Source organism: Episyrphus balteatus, chromosome 1 (assembly GCF_945859705.1).
Source record: "Episyrphus balteatus chromosome 1, idEpiBalt1.1, whole genome shotgun sequence".
Lineage (NCBI taxonomy): Eukaryota > Metazoa > Arthropoda > Insecta > Diptera > Syrphidae > Episyrphus > Episyrphus balteatus.
The window spans coordinates 149,010,836-149,035,745 of NC_079134.1; the positions used below are offsets into that span (position 1 = coordinate 149,010,836).

General features: G+C 27.9%; 1 protein-coding gene across 2 annotated transcripts in view; it reads right to left on the bottom strand.

Annotated features, from left to right (window-relative positions):
- Nucleotides 1-15,077: 15,077 nt before the first annotated feature.
- Nucleotides 15,078-24,910, bottom strand: part of LOC129906777 (uncharacterized) — a 124,751-nt gene continuing 114,918 nt past the window's right edge. For both annotated transcript variants that reach the window (XM_055982691.1, XM_055982692.1), the window contains exons 3-5: nt 16,008-16,555; nt 15,576-15,941; nt 15,078-15,509 (exon numbers count right to left, since the gene is read on the bottom strand). In XM_055982691.1, the coding sequence (XP_055838666.1) occupies nt 15,134-15,509; nt 15,576-15,941; nt 16,008-16,555 (1,290 nt within the window). In that variant the 3' untranslated portion in view covers nt 15,078-15,133. The remainder of the gene's footprint in view (nt 15,510-15,575; nt 15,942-16,007; nt 16,556-24,910) is intronic.

Below are 24,910 nucleotides of genomic sequence, written 5' to 3' on the forward strand. Positions count from 1 at the left end.
CAATTTGTTAATACATAAAAAAAATGTGTGTTGAGTACACTCCTGTGAGGCAGGTGTTGGTATTGTTTGGCAAAATATGTTTTGACTTTTGAGGTTTCTCACGTTTCAAGTACCTCTGAGATTACAAGTTTTGCTACATCCACGAAAACGTTGGTTTTATAAGGTAGATAAATCTGGAAAACGAGTTTCGTAAGGTAAAACACCTGCTAAGCACTGTTTTTTTTTTTATAACTAATATGTATGACTTTAATGTACACAATTTTTGCCTAATTTATTTTAATTTGCAATAGTTAAATATTTTTTTAAGAATATTGTTGTGACGAATTTACTAAATAGTTAAAAAAAAAATAATGATAATTTAAAAAATCTCAATAACATATATGTTTGAAATTTTAGTTTATATTTAATTTTATTTCGCTTTAAAAGAGAAAGTCAAATTTTGTTTTTTTTTTTTACATAATTAACATAAAAGAATGAACCTTGCATTTAAAACATTCCTAGGTATGAAATAGATTAATTTTTGTCTTTTCATTTGTTTTCTTAATTCATTTTGCTCTAATATTTCAATATATCAATTTATTTAATTACATGCGCGTTCAAAATGTCTCTGGAATTAAGTTATTTATTTTATATACATATGTATTACCTGCTGCATAAAAAAAAAATAATAATTTTGCCAAAAAACTAATTTTTATTTGTGAAAGGTCGAAAACAAATAAATTTATCACACACCATTTTTCATAATATTAAACTTAAGAAAAATGTATATAAAAAAAAACAACAAAAATTTTGTTTTCATGTATTCACTAATTTTATATAAGAGTTTCTTGTTGGTTTTGATTTAACTTTATTTTTAAATTTTGTTAAATTAGGTATAGATTGCAAAGTCAGTTCACAAAATTCTTCTCATATTCATTTTGTTCAAATTCGAATAATGGAATAAGTTTGTCCCAAAAATTTATATTTTTTTAAGTTATATATTTTTATAATGATCTCGAAAAGCAGTCACAGATCAAAATCTATAGACTTTTTTTTAAATTACGTACAAAGTTACGTAAAAAGTGTACATGAAAGCATTTTTTACGTTTTCTTCTTACGAATCAGGTAAAAGAAATGTTTTTTCCTGGGTATCTCGAGAAAACATGGTGTTTGAATTTGAAGATAAAAAAAAATAATTCTTTTATAATTTTGACATCATAAAAATTTATATCTCAATCGTGCTATTCATTTAGAAGAATTTTAAGAAGGATATTAAAATAATTTCGAAATTTAGATTTCGTATGAGAATTATAGCTTTCGAAGAATAATATTGTATGACACCCAAGTCGTTTAAATACTTCGATCTTACATTGGTATTTCTGAGGTTGGACTCGAAAAGAATCCAGCCTTAGGAGTCTCAATCTAAACATAGTCTTTGACTTGTATGAAAACTTTCTTCTAAATGGAAACCTTGATTGCGATTAAGTTCAAATGGTTCTTGTCTAATCAATGCGTGAGTGAGAAGCATCAAAAATTTAAGACGACAACTACGGGTTGATCTTTCATTGAGTAAATGCTTACTTTTCGTTTATTCAATTCTGGAATCATTTCAACATTCATGTGTAATTCGAGTCGTTTTTATGTCAATAGTGTTGGTTGGTTTTACAGAGGTAGACAACTTCCGTAACTCAGATGAATAACACGCATTGGAAAGTAGAAAAATATCCTTTCTACACCAGACAAAAATCTCGGATTTCCGGAACAAGATTACAAATCTCGATTCTCATCGAACTATTCGATAAAAGAACCAATTCCATAAAGTGTAAAATCCCACGCTTTTGCTTTGAAATTACACTGCAGTTAAACACAACAACCAGGTGAAGTGTTAAACTGTTATACAAGTGTTATAAATGTGTCTCTGTTAAAAACCAATTGGTTTTTGAGGAGATTTCTTCATAATCTACAAATCTAGATTATTAAAACTGAAAGTGTATGAGAATTCTATTTGATTTCGATTAAATTTGGAGTTTTTTGCTCGAAACCTAGAATTTAATTTGGTGTTGAAAGGGTATTATTTATAATTAATAAACTTTAACAAAACTTAACATTTGAACTTTATTGTTTGATTTTTGAAAAAATAATATGAACAAACAAACTAAAGCATTTATTTTGTAACTTTCTAAACTATTTTAATGGTTTCTTCTACTCTTTATCAAACAAAAATGCATTCAATACAAACAACACAAAAACAATAAACATAACTTCAAGGCAGCTGAGTTAGAGAGTACAAAATAAATGACACTTGTATGAAGATGATCAATAGAAAAAAAAGAACATATGTATAGCAACAAATACTTTTTAATTTTATTTTATAATGTTTAAAACTCAATATGGACACAATTGAAGGAACATTATATCATCGAATTAAGTTTCCTTTTTTAATAGCTTGATTTTGTGTTGTCCTTTAAAAATATGGAAATGGAAATTAATAAATATGACACATTCGCTTGGCTTTTAAGATCTTTCTTGTGAGTTTAAAAAAAAGACTCAAAATACTATATTATTGATGGCATCCTTATACAAGGCCAAAAAGACTATTTTTCATATTCTGCCAGTGTCCTTAAAATGTGGTTTAATTCATATGTTTCGAAGTATGTTCAGATTAGGGGTTCCATTTACATTCATGTAAGTCCCTTATTTGGATGTACGATAATTACACCAAAAGATAATTTATTTTCACACTAAATGCTTCCCTTAACTACTGGGATTCAGCGGGACTAAAAATTCCAAGTCCTGCAAGTACCGGGATCTAATATCGGTTGCGGGCATTGGAAGCCCTAGTTCAGAATGGACTAAGATAATTATCTAATACTCTAAAGATTTTAAAGTTTATAGTGTTAAATTATTCTTATTGGTATAAAAAACGGCTTGCTACTTGCTATAATTTCCGTTTTAGTAAAGCTAATATGCTAGAAAAAATGATGGCACAAATTTGTCGTTGAATTGACTAACGAAATAATTGGGTATGTGAAGTATCTCCATCTTTGAAGGACTCTGTTGGATTCAACTCGAAGTAAATGTATTTGATTTCTTATTATTGAAATATTGGTTCATTTTGCCTTGGAAGGTAAAAGGAGGTATATCCTAATGAACCAATCCTCAATTTTGGTCGGGCTTCCACTATGTCATGTATCAAAAAACGTGCTAACCAAAGTTTTCTGGTTTCTGATTTCTTTTGATTTTAGTTGTACACTAAAATGGAAAGATAGATTTTATTAAACTTTGAAAGCAGTGTATTAAACCAACTTTTAAGACAAAACGATAAGCAAAGTTGCATTAGAAAGATCTTTTAAACCTGGTTACAAAGAATGTCCCATAGGAAGTTCTTATTTTATGGACAGCATCTTATTTCATTGGAAATAAGTCATTCCTACTTCCAAAAAACAAAAGGCAAGGAGCTAAATTGGAAAATTTTGGGGCCAAAACAGGTGCATTCAAAAATGATTTTCTTTTTTTATTATTTTTGACGAAGGAAATTCTTGAAGATTTCATGAAAAATTGAGCATGAGCATTTGAGAAATTAAGGGATTTTTTTTAGAATAATTTCACAACTTATGTTTCTAGCTCAAATAAACTTAAATTGAGGAGCGTGGCCAACCTTGCTAATGTAAGACAACCTATCGCCCTAAAATCTAGAACTTATCTCAAAATCAACTCAATGCTAGCTCGACTTTTTCATTGGATTTTATCCTTGCTCAATTTAATGATTTGTCTTTTTAAATTGTACTTTGCAAAACTGACACCTTGAAAAAAAAAACCAACAAAAAACCATAACAAAAAATAAAAAAAAACACAAAAATAAAACGCCAACAACACTTTCTATCTCTCTCTCTAACTCTCTTAATCTCATAAAAATAACATATAAAAAAAAATCATTCTCATTCTATCTCACTAAATTTTAAATTTAAAACAAATAAAAAAAAATACCTAAATTTAAAAAATCACAAAACACACAAAAAATGTAAGAAATAAAAAAAATTAAAACAAAAAAAAATATTTTTAAAATGCCAACGTAATATTTTTCTAAGAATAATTTTCCCCCTGACAAAAAAAAAAAAAACAAAAAACCACACACTTTGTGAACAATTTTTAATAATTATTAATTTAAAATTTATAACTAAATTTAAAAACAAAAAAATAAGTAAATAAATAACAAAAAAACCAGAACCATTCTAATGTAAACTGTAAAACTAAAATTTCAACAAAAACAAAAAAAAAAAAAATATTATAATAGTGCGTAAAAATTGTAATTGATTATAAATACTTATTAAAAAAATTATTATTATTACAGCAAACTAAAACAAAAAATAAATTAATTAAAAAAATAAAAATAATAATACCATAAACTATTTAAATTTATAAATATTATATAGGTATTATTATTACACACTAGGTAGACGAAAAAGTATATTAATTTATTTTGTTTCTTAATTTCGTTGCGAATACAAAAAAAAATATAAAAGAAAAAATTATTGAAAAAAAGGACTTGAATGTAAGAAAAAAAAAAATTAATAAAAATGAGATGTTGTAAGGTATGCATAGCTTGGCGTTTACCTTTTTACAAAATACAAAAAAAAAAATATACAGAAAAAACTTAATTAGAAAACTGACAAAATATAATTCTTCAAAAAAAAAAAAAAATGCTATACATAAATGCTAACTGTATTATATGTACACATTTATAAATTTTAAAAATATACAACAAAAAAATTGGGTGTAGTTTCTTTCATTTAGTTGTTTAATACAAAAAAATATAAATAAAAAAAAAATATAGAATCATGTGTTCATTGAGATGGATAAGTTTTCCAATGAAATAGAATTTTACTTTTAACAACAACAAAGAGAAAAAAAAAACATCCACCAAGCAAAATTCTTCTTTAACTTCGAAAACGATGCAAACAAAAATGAAAAAAAAAATAAATTAAGTAATTTATGTATGTAATTGCTTAAACTGCTATAATTATTATTATTATATTATTGAAATTATTATTGCATACAATCGTCTAGTCTACCAAAAAAAAAAAAAAAATTATACATGTATATTTTATTTTAATTTCTTTTTTCAAATTTAGTTTCTTATATAAAAACAACATAAAAATTATTATAAATTGTACGAAAACAAAAAACAAAAAATTAAATAATTTAATAGGAAAACAAAAAAAAACTTTTGTACACAAAAAAACACGAAGAAATATAAAAAAAGTAAACAAATAAAAACATTTAAAACCATCATTCTCTCTTAAAAAAAAAAAAAACAAAACAAATCTGTTTTCCCTTTTCATAAAAAAAAAACAAGCAAAAATCGTAATCGCGGACATAATATTAAACAAAAATCATTTCAAAAAAAGAACAACAAAAAATAATAAACTAAACATTACAAAAAAAAATAAAATAAGAATTCCATCTATGCAAGAAAAAAAAATAAATTAAATTAAAAACATGAAATATTTAAAATTAATTTAAAAACAAAAAAAATAAAAATAAGGACATACCAAATATCAAATTTTTAAGAAATATAAATGAAATTATATGTTATTTATAAAACAAAAACAAAAAAAAAATAATAAATTAAAAAGAAAATAAAAACTTAAAAAATAAAACTAAACTTTTCAAGAAAAAAAAAAAATAAATTACAAAAAACCAAAGAAAAAAAAAATTCGCATAAATTTAACAAAAACAAAAAAAAAATAATATGTAATAAACAAAAAAAAATTATATAACATTTTAAACCATGTTTGTATGTAAAAGGAAATCACATGTGTTAGATCATCTTAATAAAGGTATAAAAATTACTTTTCTTGAATTTGTTTTTCATTTCTATGGATCGGAAAAATTTGCAAAGTAACGCAAGGGATTTTTCTAAAAATTTTTAATAGTTTTTATTTTTCGTATGATATAGCGACAACCTTTGCTTTGTGAGTAACTATAAATTAATAATTTAGATAACACGGTGTAACACTTAAAATATAAGCGGGCGGAGATCCATCACGTTTTGTAGAGCTATTCGCACTGATTACGAAACGGTATTTAAAAAGTCCCTAACACCCCCAAAATCTGGAGTTAGGGGCAAAAAACGGTTTTTTTGACCTTCACCCATTGAAAAAAATGTAGCTTCGTCAAATTTTTACCCATTCTCGATTTTTTTACAGTTTCTGATAGGAGATGAATATACCTTTTCAACAATGTATAAAAAATGTAACTCGGTTAAACCACCTAGAATTTATAAACTGTCAAAGTTCAAAAATTCAATTTTATCAGATTTTTCTTTCTTCAAAAATTTTTTTTTTTTTTATTTTTCGATTTTCTCAAAAACTAGAAGACATAGAATCATATAGTTTTCACTGTTCGATAAAGAATCAATTGAGGCAGTTTTCTGTGTGAGTAGTATACAATTTTTTTCGCCTGTTTTTAACTTTGAAATCGATTATTTCAAAAACTATTGGTTATAATATATTGATTTAAAAATTAAAATTAAATGTATAATTTTGCCTTTCGGAAATGGTATCATTTATTACTGTAAGTGTTGCCGTTGTTTTTTAATAATTTTTTTTTATTTTGATAATTTTTTTTTAGAAAACTGCCCTTCCCACCTTAACGGAGGGAGATAGACCCCTACTATGTGCCAAAACAACATTTTTGTTCTATACCTAAAAGTTCGAATTTCTGTATCTGGGTTGAAATCGTAAAATTTTTTTTCTAAGCCAATTTTAAACTGATTTTCATATAAAATACCTCGTTTGATTAAAAATAAATATTATTTTAGAATATATTTTTAAAACAGCATGTTGATGGGAAAATAATTATATAGGTACTTTAATATGATGTCGAAGTTGGGTAAATGACGAAAAAAATTTAATTTTTGAACTTTGACAGCTTATAAATTCTAGGTGGTTTAACACTTTATGTAGATTGTCTCTATGTTGTAACTTTAATCTTTATTTTAAGTGCATATTATGATACTCTGTCATTTTCCCTAACTCTGAAGATCTTAATTTTGAATATCCAACCACTAGAACCCAAACTATTAGCTTTTTTAAACAACAATTTCAAGCCTATTTTGAGAGTTTTCATGTTCAATTTTTTGTTAGTTTGAATCGTTTGAAAAACTGTCGAACAAAAACAAAAGTGGTTGGCTTAAAAATTTTGTATTAAGAGTTCTATTGGTCGGATTTTCAAGATCAATGTCTTCAGGGTCAGGGAAAATGACAGAGCTTCATATTATATATTTAAAATAAAAATATATGTAATTCAATTTTTCCCTCACACATTAAACGATGCATTCAGCATACTAATATTGCAATATCTTGCATTTTTTAAAGTAATACCGCGAAACTTTTAATATAAAAGTTTTTCCTAAGATATAGCTCTTTCATTTGATACCAATTTCATGAATGGCCGCTCAACGTCCAAAATGCCCATTCTCCTTTGTATGAAGTTTTCTATTACGAACTTATTTTGTGACTATTTCTTTTTCGGAATTCAAAGCAAATTTGGTCTCTTAGAATTTCTGAAAAGCCTGAAAAACCCTCCAGTCACAAAAACTCATATTTCAAAACATTATTATGTTTTAGACAAAAAAAGAAAATTATGTTCAACAAACTTATAGCTGATTTTTTTTAACTTGAAATAGTCATTTGAAGTTTTTTTTTGTATCACTCAATTACGGTAGTTTAGAATTCTTCATAGATATCAATGCCAACCTCAACCACATTTTCTCTTGTTTGTGCCTCAACCGATATGTTTCAAATATCTACGGTTAAATTTTCAAAAAATATTCGAATGCGCCTCTGGGTATGCAACGATGCTTGATATTATGAACTCGTTTTCTCATAACAACATATCCGAAAGCCGTTGGATTTGAAATTTGTTTTGTACTGCTGTATACAGCCATTGCAGTGTCAAAAAATGGAGGTAAAACAAACTTTATCAACTTTCAATAAGACTTCCGTACCACATAGAAAAACATTATAAGAATAATTACTTATATAAATATATAGTTTTAGACATATTGGGCCACTTAAAACTATACCTGGAACGGTCTTCACAAAAAGAAAATTAAATGAATTTGTTTGAAATTTGTGGATAACTCTTATTTACATCCTTCAAGGTAAAATATTAAGTGGCCCGATATCTTTAAAGGATAGTTGTTATATATTGTTCTTACATTCCTATAATTGAACTTTTTTCTTTGCCACAAGAACCAAGATATACTTTTTCTTTTCTAGAAGTTTTCTGGATGCTGAACTCGAATCCGAAGTCAGAAAAATTTGGTTGGCCTCCGTTTTTGAAATATTACCGTTATAAAATGCAAAAAAATTCATTTTGTGTTTGAAGTTATGTTTTTATGTATGATAATTCATTATAAACAAATTTGTAACGGTGGATTTTCTTCTTCCAAAAACTGTTTAAATCTTTAAGATATCTATTTTATTGCCCCAGATATCTTTAAACTTAACTTAATCTAAAGTTTAAGTCACTAGCCAAAACATTTTTGTCACATGAATCAAAATTTATACTTTTCTGAAGGTTCGTAAACTTGAATCCGAAGTCCGTTATAAAGAAATTTTTGTTTTTTTTTGCATTTTATAACGGTAATATTTCAAGAACGGAAGCTAGAGTTTTTCTGACTTCGGATTCGAATTCAGTAACCCTAAAAAAGTATGTTTTGGTGTTGAGCTCAAAGACTTACCTACTTAAAATTAAAATATCACGAGCAGTAAAAGAGATATCGGAAAGGGACCATTACAAATTGATTTATAATGAATTACCTCACACAATAACATAACCTCTGAAAGAGCAAAACTTACGTTTTTTTTGGAATTTTATGACGTCAATATTTCAAAAATGCAAACAAATCAAAATTTTCTGACTTTAGATTCGAGTTCAGCACCTTAAAAAGTCTAGAAAAGTGTATTTTAGTTTTTCTAGTAAAAATATTTTACTATTTTGTATGCATAAAACTCTTTAAAGCAAAGTCTTAGTTCCCTTGAAAATTCCTTTACAAGAAAATGAGGTGTCCAATGTCCACTCGTGGAACATATTTAATCAATTAAAATTTTTGGACCAGTGTTATTACAAATTAAATTATTTTTCATAGTCGTTCGTCGAAATGAATTTTGGTATTGTGAATCTCTGTTATGAAACGAAATGCTTTGTTCTATCGTTCGACCTTTTTCGTTTACAATTTTGCTATCGACTCAAATTAAGTTCATAATTCACAATAGCAGATATTTTTTCTAAATAGATAAACAATACCAAAACAGATATTTGTGCCCTTGATTATGAAAGTGGACTAAGTCACTACTAAAAATGGCATCAAATCTAGCCTAAAAATAATTATTATTTAAGGAGTAAAGTTTATTTGAAAGCGAAATTGCAGTAAATAAACTTCTTTATTGCTCCTCTAGTGATTTCATAAAAGAAATATCATTAAATCGTTATAAGAAAATTATTGTGTAAGTTTTTCTTCAAACAATGCAAAAAGTGACTTAGTCCACTTTCATAATCATGGGCACATTTATCGATTCGATTGACTTTTAACGCATCGAAAGTTGAACGACACTCGTAATAAGTGAAATGGTAACGGAGTTACGAATAACAGAGTTACGCGCGACAGAGTTACGGCCGTCAAAGCTACGCGAAACCGAAGTTACGAAAAACTAGAGTTACGAATTCTAAAGTTATGTTAAGCTATGACATATGATTTTTGGGTTGGCAACAATTGCAACAACAGTTCACCTCACCAAAATAACGTCTGAAAAAAAAGGGGTATTACAAAATACTATGAATAATTATATTAATTAATAGAAAAAAAATACGTATTTGCAATATTAGTTGGACAAATAAGAAGTTAAATTCAATTATGTCCCCCAAACTTACATAAGTATACTTATGTTTTTTTTCTATTTCAACGTTTTTGCGATCTTCTCACAAAAACAAAACCATATATTATGTATATCTACATATACCTATCAGATCAAAATTTTACAAGATTAAATAACACCCATTTTCGCTTTACTCATTTAGTTCTGACCAATGAGAAAAATGTTAATCTCTTGTTTGTATTTCCATAATTCCATATCGTTCCTCGCAATTGTTGCCAACCCAAAAATCACATGTCATAGCTTAACATAACTTTAGAATTCGTAACTCTAGTTTTTCGTAACTTCGGTTTCGCGTAACTTTGACACTCGTAACTCTGTCGCCCGTAACTCTGGTATTCGTAACTTCGTCGGTTTCCCGTAATAAGTGCCATAATCGCAATTTTTTGAAGAAGTAATGGTCGAATTGTAGCAAAGGTGCTACTGTGATTTTTTCAGAGCGACTACATCAGCTATATCATCGATCTCAAAAACAAGTTGTGTAGTTAGATCGAACTTAGAGAAATAATTTTTGTGGTTTAAGTAGGTATTAAATGGCCCTAACCTGTATATGCTTAAAGCATGTGTATGTTCACTAGGGCGTATACGTACTTTTTCACAAATAATTTGTTTTCATTTTTAAATTTGCGTTTGAAAATTACTGATTTTATTTTTTAAAATAGTAACCATATTATATTGTGTATTGTGATTGTTTAGTATAATTCCTCCTAATTCGCAGATAATGCATTTTTTTTTTTCTAAATAAGGCATTCCTACTACAAATCCTTTATTTAGCTTAAAACCGTTTCAGATGTTTTTGATATTTTTCAACTATTTTTTTTTTTTGTTATATATTTAAGTTTCCATATCCAAATTGAAGTTCCAATTAAAAATCGTGTATTTGTTTTAAATAAGAAATATTTCTTTTGTTTTATTGAATTTTTTTTTTGTTTTAATTACAATAGTTATGAATTTATAATTATTATGATTGCACTTAATATGGGATTACTTGCAAAACCAAAATTGCACAGCGTAATATCTCCCATTTCTTTTATGGAAAAAAGAATTTTCAAACTGTTATACGTTTTGATTTTAAACTTATAATTTTTTAAGGAAATAGATAATTGAATTAAAGTTAAAATGTTTGTTTCTTACAACTTGAAAATGATTTTATATAAACTTATGGGGTAATTTTATAAACCTATACGAATTTATTAAAATTGTGATGAATTAAATTTTTGCAGTTTTTTTCATTAACAAGTGACAATGGCAACTTATAGGGATTCCACATGAAACCATTGATTTTATTTTATATATATGTTTTTTTTTAAATAATTGACACACAAATTATTTTACAAAATTATGCAAATATTTAGTATACTTTCAAGTGAATGAATAAAAAAAAGGAGTTATAAGAATTATCTTTAAGTTTTATTTTATTTATTTTTATAAACAGTGTATAATAGTTATTAACAGTGCCCGTCACTTGAATAAGTTATCCATGTGTTCTTTTTTATCAACATTTTTTTAGAAGTTTAATTTATTCAATATTTCCTGTTTTTTTTAAGTTCTAATTATAGTTCAAAAGGATTTATCATTAATTTAAAGTTTTCTTGTTCGTCTTTTTCATTTTAACAAATACAAAGGCGCTTGGGTTAAATATTTTGTTTTTCTCTTTTAATTTTTATTTATATTTGTTTGTTTCTATTTAATAAATCGAGAATAAAATGCTTTAATTTTTTTTTAAATAGAAATATTATTTTAACAAACATTTCATTATTGTTGAATCAATATATTTTTTTAGGTTGAGGTTTGTTTTAGTTTTATTGTTTTTTGTGCGCATTGCATTTAACTTGCTTTAAAGTATAAATTGTAGTTATTTTTTTTTTAATTATTAAAAATATGTAAATAAATATTTTTTTTTGTTTTATTTAAGCTTTTAAATGGAGGTATAGAATTGCATTTTTTATATTTTTTATTGTTTACAAAAATTAGTTTTTTTTTAAGTTGATGTAATTTATTAATTTTTGTTTTATTTAAAAGTTTTTGAAGTTGATTGTACAATTTCATTTTTTAATAGTTTATTACTTTTATTTAAAACTTTGTGTTATGATTATACTTATTTTGGATTTGGTATCATATTCTTCAGCAATTTAAAATCAGGCTCGAGTTTAAAATTTCTTTTTCTCTTTTTTTATCTCTCTTTCTCTTTCTGAACGTTTTTATTTTATTTTATTTTTTTTTTCAAATACTTCATTCTTTTAGTACATTTAGTAAAATTTAGCAAAATTATCAAACTGTCGTGTAGCTGTGGAGCAAATAATTTATTTTCATAAATTTTGTAAGACCATACAAAGTAAACAATAAAATAATGATAAAAAGTTCTCAAGTGCAATGATACCTCAAGCAACCCCGTATGGTAAAAGAGAGCTTAAAAATAAGCTCAAAAACAAGCTTAAAAAAGGAATATTAAAGCTGTATTAACAAACAAAGTTAGTTGTTTTTTTTCAAAAATTTGAAAGCAGATATCTTCGGACCAAAGTGTCGAAATAAGTTTTGGTTTACAGATATGAGTTCACAGTGATAAGACCTATGCATTCCGTTAAAAAAATTACAATTTAATTTTTTTCAGATTTTTGAGAAAAAATCAAGTAACCCCTTGCCAAAAAAAATCCATTTTCAAAAATTTGTTCCAAACCCATTGAATGATATATCAAATAAAAGGTCTCTCTAAGCTCTATTCATGAAAGAAAACCAAAAGTTTCTGTCAAGTCTGGTTGCTGAGTTATTTAGAAACAAAGTTAGTTTTTTTTTTTTCAAAAATTTGAAAACAGATATTTTCGGCCCAAAGCCTTGAAAAAAGTTTTGCTTAAAGATATGAATTTATAGTGATTAGACCTATGCATTCCGGTAAAAAAAATTTCAAATTAATTTTTTTTTTCAGATTTTTGAGAAAAAATCCATTTTCAAAAATGTGTTCCAAACCGATTCAATGATACATATATCAAATAAAAGGTCTTTTTAAGTTATTTTCATGAGAGAAAACCAAAAGTTTCTTTGATGTCTGGTGGCTGAGTTATTTTGAAACAAAGTTAGTTTTTTTTCCAAAAATTTGAATGTAGATATCTTCGGACCAAAGTCTCGAAATAAGTTTTGGTTTACAAATACGAGTTCACAGTGACCAGTTCTATGGATGTAGGTTCAAAAATTACAAATATATTTTTTTCAGATTTTTGAGAAAAAATCAAGGTTAACCCTTTGATAAAAAAAATTTCCATTTTCAAAAATTTGTTTCTAACCCATTGAATTATATATCAAATGAAAGGTCTTTTTAAGTTATTTTCATGAGAGAAAACCAAAAGTTTCTTTGATGTCTCGTTGCTGAGTTATTTTGAAACAAAGTTAGTTAGTTTTTTTTTCCAAAAATTTGAATGTAGATATCTTCGGACCAAAGTCTCGAAATAAGTTTTGGTTTACAGATATAAGTTCACAGTGACAAGTTCTATGGATGTAGGTTCAAAAATTACAAATATATTTTTTTCAGATTTTTGAGAAAAAATCAAGGTTAACCCCTTGATAAAAAAAATTTCCATTTTCAAAAATTTGTTTCTAACCCATTAAATTATATATCAAATGAAAGGTCTTTTTAAGTTATTTTCATGAGAGAAAACCAAAAGTTTCTTTGATGTCTGGTTGCTGAGTTATTTTGAAACAAAGTTAGTTAGGTGCTTTTCCAAAAATTCGAAAGCAGATACATATCTTCGGACCAAAGTCTCGAAATAAGTTTTGGCTTACAGATATAAGTTCACAGTGACAAGTTCTATGGATGTAGGTTCAAAAATTACAAATATATTTTTTTTCAGATTTTTGAGAAAAAATCAAGGTTAACCCCTTGCCAAAAAAATTTCCATTTTCAAAAATTTGTTTCTAACCCATTGAATTATATATCAAATGAAAGGTCTTTTTATACTCTTTTCATGAGAGAAAACCAAAAGTTTCTTTGATGTCTGGTTGCTGATTTATTTTGAAACAAAGTTAGTTTTTTTTTCCAAAAATTTGAATGTAGATATCTTCGGACCAAAGTCTCGAAATAAGTTTTGGTTTACAGATATAAGTTCACAGTGACAAGTTCTATGGATGTAGGTTCAAAAATTACAAATATATTTTTTTCAGATTTTTGAGAAAAAATCAAGGTTAACCCCTTGCCAAAAAAATTTCCATTTTCAAAAATTTGTTCCAAACCCATTGAATGATATATCAAATGAAAGGTCTCTCTAAGCTCTATTCATGAAAGAAAACCAAAAGTTTCTGTCAAGTCTGGTTGCTGAGTTATTTGGAAACAAAGTTAGTTTTTTTTTCAAAAATTTGAAAGCAGATATTTTCGGACCAAAGCCTTGAAAAAAGTTTTGGTTTAAAGATATGAATTTATAGTGATTATACCTATGCATTCCGGTAAAAAAATTACAATTTTTTTTTTTTCAGACTTTTTAGAAAAAATCAAGGTTAACCCCTTGCCAAAAAAAATCCATTTTCAAAAATTTGTGCCAAACCCATTGAATGATATATCAAATAAAAGGTCCTTTTAAACTCTTTTCATGAGTGAAAATCAAAAGTTTCTTTGATGTCTGGTAGCTGAGTTATTTGCAAACAAACTTTGATTTGCAAAATTATAAAAAAAAACTAAAAACACAAATAAATTTGGCAAATTAAAATTTTATTCATAAAAATCTAACTACATTAGATAAGGCATGAAACTTGATGGACGGTAGATTAAACGACAGAATATTTTTTTGTCAAAAAGTAAAAATTTTTAAACAAATTTAAGGACAAAATTAAAACAAAAAAAAAGTTAAAATTTCGCTGTTTTTTTTAATTTTAGTTAAATTATAACAATTTCAATTATTCTTAAAATTAATGAAATATCCTTTCAAAATAAAATCAAACAGATTTACAACTTCATATTTTTTTTTTTCAATCCCACAATTTTGATTTCTCTCTACCATCAGCCAATTTTTAAAAAAAGCTCCTCCTTTTTTTCTTAAAGCTCATTACAATCGAGCTTAAAAAAAAAAAAACAATATACACTTTCAGCCTTCATTTGCATACCCGTTAAAAAAAAATAATGGTTAAATTTTTTTTCTTTATCCAGGCACGCCAGTTCACTTAAACCTAGATTACACAAAAATAATAAAAATATAAAATAAAAAAAAAAAAAAACTCATTTTCTTCATCAACTAATGAGGTCGCAAAACATTTGCCAGAAAATCGCCAACAATATTGCCGCGAGGACTATAATTACAAACGACAACAACTTTGCCTTTGCGAGTCTTGGCCACACCAACACCCAATTCAGTTGTTGACTTCCAGACCATTTGGGTAAAGTGTCCAGCACGAAATACCCCTTTGGGCTCGACCAGGTAATTATGATCCTTGTGCTCTTCATACCACGACCTACAGACATCCTTGGGACTTGCTTTTGCATTGCGATCCGATGACCAGAGGCAATAGATATTTTCGCCGTGCGTACAGTGGGGACGATAGGCGAAGCGGTCTTCACGTGCTAAGGTCTCTGCCCAGTCTTGTGAAAGTTGGCACAGATCATGATTTATTCTATTACACAAAAAAAGAAAATTTAATATATTTTTTTGATGATAGAGGGCGCTGTGTGATACTCACTTTAACATCGGAACACCATGTCTCTTCCTATAGATATTGTGAAACCTTAGCACTTTGACTACAAAGTCACTCATCTCATCACTATAACCACTCGAGGACAATGAGGTATCTGTAGATTCTGAGATTTTCTCAACAATTATCTTCGGCGTTAATGGAAAGCCTCCAATTGGAGAAACATTCTCGGCGAAACTTCCTATAAAGTTTCCTGGTGGATCATAGTTACATACGACTACCACCTGACCAGACTTGCTTCGGGCCTGTCCAACACCCAACTCCCGACTGTCCTTCCAAACGACCTGCGTAAAGTGACCAGTTCGAAGAGTTGCCGGCTCCTTTCCAAAAATGTGATTTTCGCCTTCTTGGTACCTATGAATGAAATAAAGTTTTGAATTCGCTGCATTTTTTTTTTTTTTTTAATTTTTTTTTTCTTACCAATGTTCAACTGGTTCCCGCCCATCAACAATTGCACCATTCGGAGCCGAACTCCAACTGCAAAATATATTTTCACCATACGGCGAATTGCTTCGATGTGTTGGATTCGCCCTATTGGCCAAATTCATTGCCCATTCTTCGGCAAATTTACACAGCCTTGTATTGAGCTTTAAAGCTGGCACTCCATGTTTTATCCGATATTCGTTGTGTGCTCGCAGACAGTCCAATTCGAATTCGCCGTAACCACGTTTCATATGCAATGGTGATGGGGATTTTTGTCGCAAACTAAGTTGCGATTTACTTGTGCCATTGCTAAAGGACACTGATCGGCGTTCATTAAAGCATACATCATTCGTTGACACTGTTAAAGATTGACCTTCGCTATGGGGTGTTACACTTCGCCGCATTAATCGCACAACACTGGGCGATTTGCGGATATCTGTGGTGGAATTAAAGTCACGACGCTCTTTGGTTATTACTGTGCGATCGGGCTTATGGCCTTTGTAGGTTTGGATTGTTTCGAATGTAACAATTTCACATTGTGGTTCCTGAAAATATATAAATTAAAAATAAGTTAAAAAAAAATTTTATTTTATATATGTTTGTTCTGGATTATCTAAGGAATGGCTTAACGGATTTGTATTGGGTTTTCAATAATGAAAAGAATGCCATTAGGAGAATGTTATAAAAGTGCTTTCAGAGTTTTAGCATCGTAATTCTCCAAGAAATGGGCAATAACCCCTTGGCCTTTAAAAACACTAATTTTAAAATTCACATAAAAGCTATTTACCTCATTGCTACAAACTACACCGCCCTTAAATGAAGGAAATCTTTTTTTTTTTTACCTTAATGCAAGTTATAAGAAGTCTTTTCCTATAAATACATTCCTCAGGAAGCTAAATTCAGTCTAAGAAGTAAATCCGTTTTATTTCTACCTGCTTTTCTGGTGACAATTTATTGTTTTTAATTTACCTTTCCTCTTTAATCTTTATCTCATTTGGATCATTGCCAAGTGCAGAAGGATTAATTACAAAACTGCATCCAAATTTTGCTGCAAAAGACAATATCTATTTCCATACACAGAACTGCCTCTTTTTTGTTTAAGTACATTTTTGGCCTTCTTTTTTAATTTATGCAAATGTTTTATTTTTTCATCACAAAAGCTTCCATAGCAGCTAATAGACTTTTTAATGCACATCAATTTTTATACAGTGTTCCGCATTTTGCTGCATTTTAAAATATTGCGGTCAGTTCCAGCTCATTATTGTTTATAAACAACTCCAATTTAACCGTTAATATAACCGAAACTTAAGGCCAAAACATAAACTTGTATTGGTTATTATGGTTGAAGAGGAAAAAATAATATTCATTGTCATTAACTTTATATATTGGACCAAATTTTTGGTTGAATGAACAACGAGTGAGTGCCCTTTTGTGGTTATAATGAAGATTGGAATTTAAATGGTTATGACGTTCAGCATGAAAGATGCTCAAATTAAAGTCATTATAATTTTTTTGTTTTTGCATGAAGCTTATTATTATTTTGTATTGACATGAGATGAAAGTGAGTAAGCCTTCTTTAAAAAATTGACACATTATAAATTGGTGAATCAATATTTCTCATTTTTGTAGATCAAAATAAAATTAAATCAAAGTACATTATTAAAAATATGTTTAAGGACCCCACGAATGTTGAATTTATGAAACAAAAAAATTCTTCATAACGTTTAAGGACCTCACGAAGAAAAATCTTCACTTTTTGATTTTCAAAGACCTCATTGAGGATGTGACTTTATGAAACAGAAAATTCTTCATAATATTTTAGGACCCCACGAAGAAAAATTTTTGACTTTATGAAGTATAACGACCTCATTGAGAATGCGAATTTATGAAAAGAAAATTTATTCATTATATATTAGGAAGAAAAAGTCTTGACTTTATGAAGTGAAAAGACCTCATTGAGGATGCGACTTCATGCAACAGAAAATTCTTCATAATATAAGAGGACCCCATGACGAAAATTTTTGACTTTATGAAGTTAAAAGACCTCATTGAGGACGCGACTTCATGAAACAAAAAATTTGTTCATTATGTTTTAGGACCCCATGAAGAAAAAATCTTGACTTTATGAAGTGAAAAGACCTTATTCAAGATGCGACTTTATAAAACAGAAAAACCTTCATAATACTTAGGACCACAAAAAAAAAGTCTTGAATTTCTGGAGTGAGAAGATCTCATTGAGGATGCGACTTTATGAAACAAAAAATTTGTTCATTATGTTTTAGGACCCTATGAAGAAAAAGTCTTGACATTATGAAGTGAAAAGACCTCATCGAGGATGCGACTTTATGAAACAGAAAAATTTTCATAACTGTTTAAGGACCACATGAAGAAAATATCTTGACTCTATGAAGTAAAAAACCTCATTGAGGATGCGACTTTATGCAACAGAAAATTCTTCATAATATAAGAGGACCCCATGAAGAAAATTCTTGACTTTATGAAGTTAAAAGACCTCGTCGAGGATGCGACTTCATGAAACAAAAAAATTGTTCATTATGTTTTAGGACCCCATGAAGAAAAAATCTTGACTTATTCAAGATGCGACTTTATAAATCAGAAAAACATTCATAATATTTAGGACCACAAAAAAAATGTCTTGAATTTCTGGAATGAGAAGACCTCATTGAGGATGTGACTTTATGAAACAAAAAATTTGTTCATTATGTTTTAGGACCCCATGAAGAAAAAATCTTGACTTAATGAGGTGAAAAGACCTTATTCAAGATGCGACTTTATGAAACAGAAAAATATTCATAATACTTAGGACCACAAAAAAAAGTCTTGAATTTCTGGAGTGAGAAGATCTCATTGAGGATGCGACTTTATGCAACAAAAAATTCTTCATAATGTAAGAGGACCCCAAGAAGAGAAAATCTTGACTTTATGAAGTGAAAATACCCCATTGACGATATGATTTTATGAAATTATTATAATTCTTTATAATATTTAAGGGCCCTATGAAGAAAATATCATGACTTTATGAAGTTTAAAGACCTCTTCGAGGATTCGACTTTATGAAACAGAAAATTTTTAATAACTGTTTTAATACCCCATGAAGAAAATATCTTTACTCTATGAAGTGAAAAGACCTCATTGAAAATGCGATTTTATGAAACAGAAAATTCTTCGTTAAGGACCCTAAAAATAACAAACATTTTCTAAATGGAGTTTAAAGACTTTTTAAATCTTCTAAAAAGTAACGTTTCTACCTATTATACTAGCACATATTCATTATACTATGAAGAAAAAATCACCATCACGAACTATTACTACAAAGTTTTTCAACTTAAAAGTTAGTTCTATTGTCATTTTTATGTCAAAGGTGTTCTCCTCAGTGTCACTCTTAACAAATGTCGTTTTTTTTTCCATATTTATAATATACATTTCATAGGGTTACTGTCCTAAACCCCTTCGGTTTTAATACATTTTAAGCCCTTTTTATTGACCACTTGAGGCGCCAACACCAACCTTAAAACTTTATTAGTATACTTTCTCCAAAGCATTTCAAAGGATTCATAACAATTCAAATTCATCCGCTTAAAAATGAAATGGCGCCCTGTTGCTTTTTGATTGACAATTCTTACGTCACTTCATTTTTTTATACATTTTTGTCCACCCTTCCAAACGGCTAGTAATACACCCTTTATGTTACCATTAAAAATCGATAACATCATAAAGCGGTCAAAGCTCAAAACTAAAAATACTCATTCATTTTCTTTTCGCTGACGACAATACAAATTATTATTTTTTTTTTTCTTAGGGCAAAGGACAAGGCTAACACTTTGACAAGGACAAAAATTTGTAATCTCGATAATTGTCAAAAGAATGTCAAAAACATTCACATTTTATGAAGACAAAAGAAACAGTGACAACAAGTGACACATTATAATCCGATTGGAAAATGAAATTCCAGGAATGTGAATTTTTATATCGCAGGTTTGCAAAAGTGTTGCCGTAGTTTAATTTGGGAACCTTTAACCGTTTAAGACTGTCAGAAGGTTCCACATTTAAAAATTTATCTAATGCACAGTTTTAAAACAAACTGACTGATTTGGATGCATTTACTTAACAAATCGGTTGCAAATCACTTGAAAACAAGTTCATATTGAATTATTCTTCAGTTCTAAGCTAAGTTAAAAGTTTTAAAGCTCTTCATTTAAAATGATTTAAGAACTAGTTTCAAAACAATTACAAGAAAATTTGAAGCCATTTGAAAATTAGTTTTAAATCAGTTGCACATCAGTCATAAACCGATTCCTTTCAGATTAGTTAATTTTTCACTTATTTATAAGCTGTTTTCTAAGTTCGAAATCTATTTCGAAATTCTAATAGAATCGATTACAAAATTACTTTCAATTGTTTATCTTTTTTAACTACAAAGTGGCAACACCGGTTGTCAATGACAGCTGACCTTTTATTTTGCCTATATCACCGTCAGTGACGTTGTTGTCACCCTTTTCTCTCAAACAACCACCGACAACAATTTAACAAAATTATGTAAATTTCTTACCTCAACTCATAGCCGAAGCTCTCTAGGATAGGTAGGTTAGGTACATGCAAATTGTAATAGAACCTGTTGAAAGTCGAATTCATGCAAAAATAACAAAAAAAAAAAAGAAAGAAAGAAGAAACAACAAATTAACGAATTTGCATAGAAACCGCATTAGAATAACATTTGCCATGTAAAATAATTCAAAAGCAATAACGGACTCGGCCGGCATATCACCATTTTTTTTTTTTTTTAGCGAAAGTGAATTAGCGGTGCATTTTCAGTTTTTGGCTTTGAGTGGAGATATGGCTGACGGAAATTGGTAGTTTTGTTGTTAAGTGTAGACTCTGTTGTAGAGGTAGGTTATTTTAGCAGGTTTTATAGAAAAGTTAGTTGATAGGTATTTTTGGGTTGGTTTTTGATTGCTTAATTTATTTATTAATTCGAGTTATTTTTTTTTATAGATTCTTGTATTTTAATGAAGTGATTTTTATTCTTAACTAAAATAATAATGTTAAACTAATTTAATAGCAAAATTTTGCAAAAACAAAAAATCTAGAATTAAATTTTCTAAAAATAAAAGTAAATTAAATACCTGTCTCGTATATCAAGTTGTTTTTATTGGTAATAAAATTTTAACAATAGGTTAATAGCACTAAGCGCGATGTTTAAATTCATAAATAAATTAAATTAGAAATGGACAAACCTTAATGTAAAATTAAAGCTAGATATTCTAGTAGACAGAACGTGAAATATTATGTATTTTTCCTATGGTTTTTTTTTTTTGTTAATAACATATGACTCAATAGTTATAAATTTTCAAATATTTAAATGCTTATTAAATTTCGAGATTTTATTGTACAAAATATGTTAAGATATTCATAATCATGTTCGAACTAAGCTTTGAATAAAGATTAAAATGTTTTTTTTTTTTTTTTTGTACCCATTAGTTTTATTTAAAATTAAGGAAGTTACATTAATTTATATATAAATTACTTGCTTTAGTATCAGGCTTTTAAAAATATTAATTTGAAAAAAAAAATACATTAGAAATAAGAAAAAAATACTTTTTAAGTATTCCAAATAAAAATATTTTGCATTAAAAAAAATTTGTTGTAAATAAAAAATGTCTTCGATAAAAAAAAAATCAATGCATAATGTGTCTGTGGCCCGTTTTGACTGTTTTTCTTTGCAAAAATCATAAAATTCTAAACAGTACGGGTAAAATAGGCATTTAAAAAAAAAAATTGTTACACTCATGAAACTTGGCAAAAAGTTTGCTTTGAACCGAAGATAAAATAAAATGCACGACTGGGTCGCACGAACTTGCTCTTAGAGTTAAAGTTGCTTAATTTTTTAAGACTTTTTATATAGAAATTTGGAAAAAAAAATAAAATTCGTTTTTTAAAAAAATAAAATAAAATCTAAAATTGAATTGCCCTCCAAAACAAGTATGCAGTTTTGTTTGATATATTAACATACATTTTTAGAAAAAAATTTTCAAAATCGTTAGAGCCGTTTTTAAAAAAACTAATTTTTTATAAATAATTTTTTGGAAAAAAAGTTTTAAAATAAAATTGGTATGCCATTTTGTAGAAATCACTAATCAACATCTAAAAACAAAATTTCAAAAAAATTCAATGTCCCGTTTTCGAAAATTTGATTTTTCAAAAACAAATTTTCAAAATTTTTTTAAAAATCCAAAAATTATTTTTTTGGAAATTTTATTTTTGGTTTATATTTAAATGATATAAATGATTCTTCACAAAAAGTTTTGTTGAAATCGAAAAAGTAGTTTCGGAGATAATCGGATTTGAAAAAAACCGTTCTATGGCAGGTACCGTTAATAATGATTTTCAAAAAAAAATTTTTTCATTGAAAGATAGGCCTTAGCTTAAAACTAACATTTGAATTTTTTAAACAAAATCGTTGGAGCAGTTTTTGAGACATTTCAATTTTACTAAAATCGGTATATGACAAGTACCGTTATTTTTGGTCAAAAAAAATTAATTCCAAAAACCCCTCTGGAGAGTCGCCAAATAACGCTACATACCAAGTTTGACATTAATCGGTCCATCCGTTTAGGCTGTAGCTCCTTATACAGACAGACAGACAGACAGACTGACAGACAGACGGACTTCCGGGACCCACTTTTTTATCATTGTCTACCATCGTTATGTCATGGAAAAATGTTATCTCAACTTTTTTACTTGCTCTATAGGGCAAGTATTGGTTTCGTGTCGAAAAAAAAAATTGAGGTTTTAATCAAAACCAACATTACGATGATGGAGAATTCCGAAAAAGTGGGTCTCGCAATTCCGTCCGTGCGTCTGTGCGTCTGTGCGTCTGTGCGTCTGTGCGTCTGTGCGTCCATCTGTACACATTTCCACAGCCTAAACGGGTGGACGGATTTTCTTCAAATTTGGTACAGATGATTTTTATGGAATTCTGAAAGTTGGTTTTTTTTTGTTTTTTTCTATCTCGTTTAGAACGTATACCTCCCATACAAAAAAATACGATATTGCAAATTTCTCGAAAACGGCTCTAACGATTTTGATTAAACTTTGTATACGTTATATTTAAAGCAGTGGCAATAAAACTGCATTTTTATTTTTTCTCAAAAAAGTCAAATAACAAAAAAAAAATTTTTTCATTTCACAAAATTTTGCCCTAAATGTCGGCTCTTCCCCAATATCATTTTTTTTTTTTTAATTTAGAGGCAGCTTTTAAAATCTACAAGTAGACTAAGATAAAAGTGCTTTGAACTACAAGAGCAAGTACGTGCGACCCCAGTCGTGCATTTTATTTTTTGTACGAATGCATTACTTGATATATAGTACCTATATCGCAAGTAAAAAAAATTTAGGTGAAAGGGTGTTTTTTTCGAAGAGACAGTAAAATCTGTAATTGGTCACAAAAAACCAATGATTCGTGTAAAACGTCTAAGAACTTAAGTATAAACGTTTAATTTGTCATCAAGATCAAAAATAAAATGAATCGTTATCTTTTTGGGACCAATCAGATTTTACTGTCTCTTCGAAAAAAACACCCTTCCACCCAACTTTTTTTATCCTTGGTTCTTATCCCAAAAACAAACTTTTTGCCATAAGTTTCATGAGTGTTAAAATTTTTTTTTATTTGTTGATTTTATGTACTATTTTACCTGTACTAAAACGAATATAGCCCAATGCTATTTCGTAGGAAATTTCCAAGGCTTTGAAAAATAACTTTTGAGGCGATTTCTACACAGAGAAAAATAGACCACATAAAATAGAACAAAAACAATAAGATTTCTCTATGGTTTTCATCCAAGAAGGAAACCTTATTAAAACAATCGGGTTTTCCTTATTGTTTTAAAATCTGCAAAAAAAATAAAAAAAACGATGACCAGGCTGGGAATCGAACTGGAGACTTCAAATCATTAGTCGCCCACCTTACCACCTGAACCAACCTGCCATGAAAATATTGATCGCGATTTTTGTTCTAGCGCTAAGTTGCAAAAAAAATCAACTTTTCAGTCAAATTTTAATAAGATTTTCTCTATAAAAATAATAAGAAATCTCCTTAAAAAAACCTTATTAATCGTTGATTTTAATAAGATTTCCTTATGAAATGTATGGACGGTAAAACAATATGGCAATCTGTTAGTTTTTAGCGGGTCATATTTTTCTCTGTGTAAAAATTGTTTCTATATACAAAACATTTATAATGTTTTTCATTGTCAAGTCAACCAGTGGAAAAGCTAAAGGTAATACAAATCAAGATAAATAAACACTAACAGCCCTATTTATAAACTCATCATAGACAGTACATAGCATTATGTACTCTTTACAATGTCTGTAAACAGAAAATTGTTATTTATAAACTTTATGCAACGTTTAATAGAGGTTGTATAAGGTAAACGCGTTATAAGGTTGTTTAGAGCCTTTAGAGCCTTTATTAATTGACTTTTTATCCAATTTTTTTTTTACATATTCTTGTAGAAAATTGAACGCTCCACATAGGAGTATTCTGGTCGAAAAGCTGGACAAAAGTCGATTTTCTAAAAATCAAAATTTTGAATTAAAGTTTTTACAAAGCGGATGCTAAATATACATGGGATCATATGATGCACTTCTTTTTTTTTTTTGGTAAAGTTTTTGGTGTGTCAAAACAAGTTCAAAGTCAGCTGTTTATTTTCTGGAATTTTTTTTGTAATTTTTGCTGATTTGGAAGTTATAGTTAGAGATTGATTGTGAGCAAGTGTGCTTTTAAACATTAAATTTTCATATGAGAAATACAATTGCAGTTATTGAATAACAAATTAAAGAGTAGTTATTTAAATATTAAATTTTTTTTTGTTTGAGTAAAT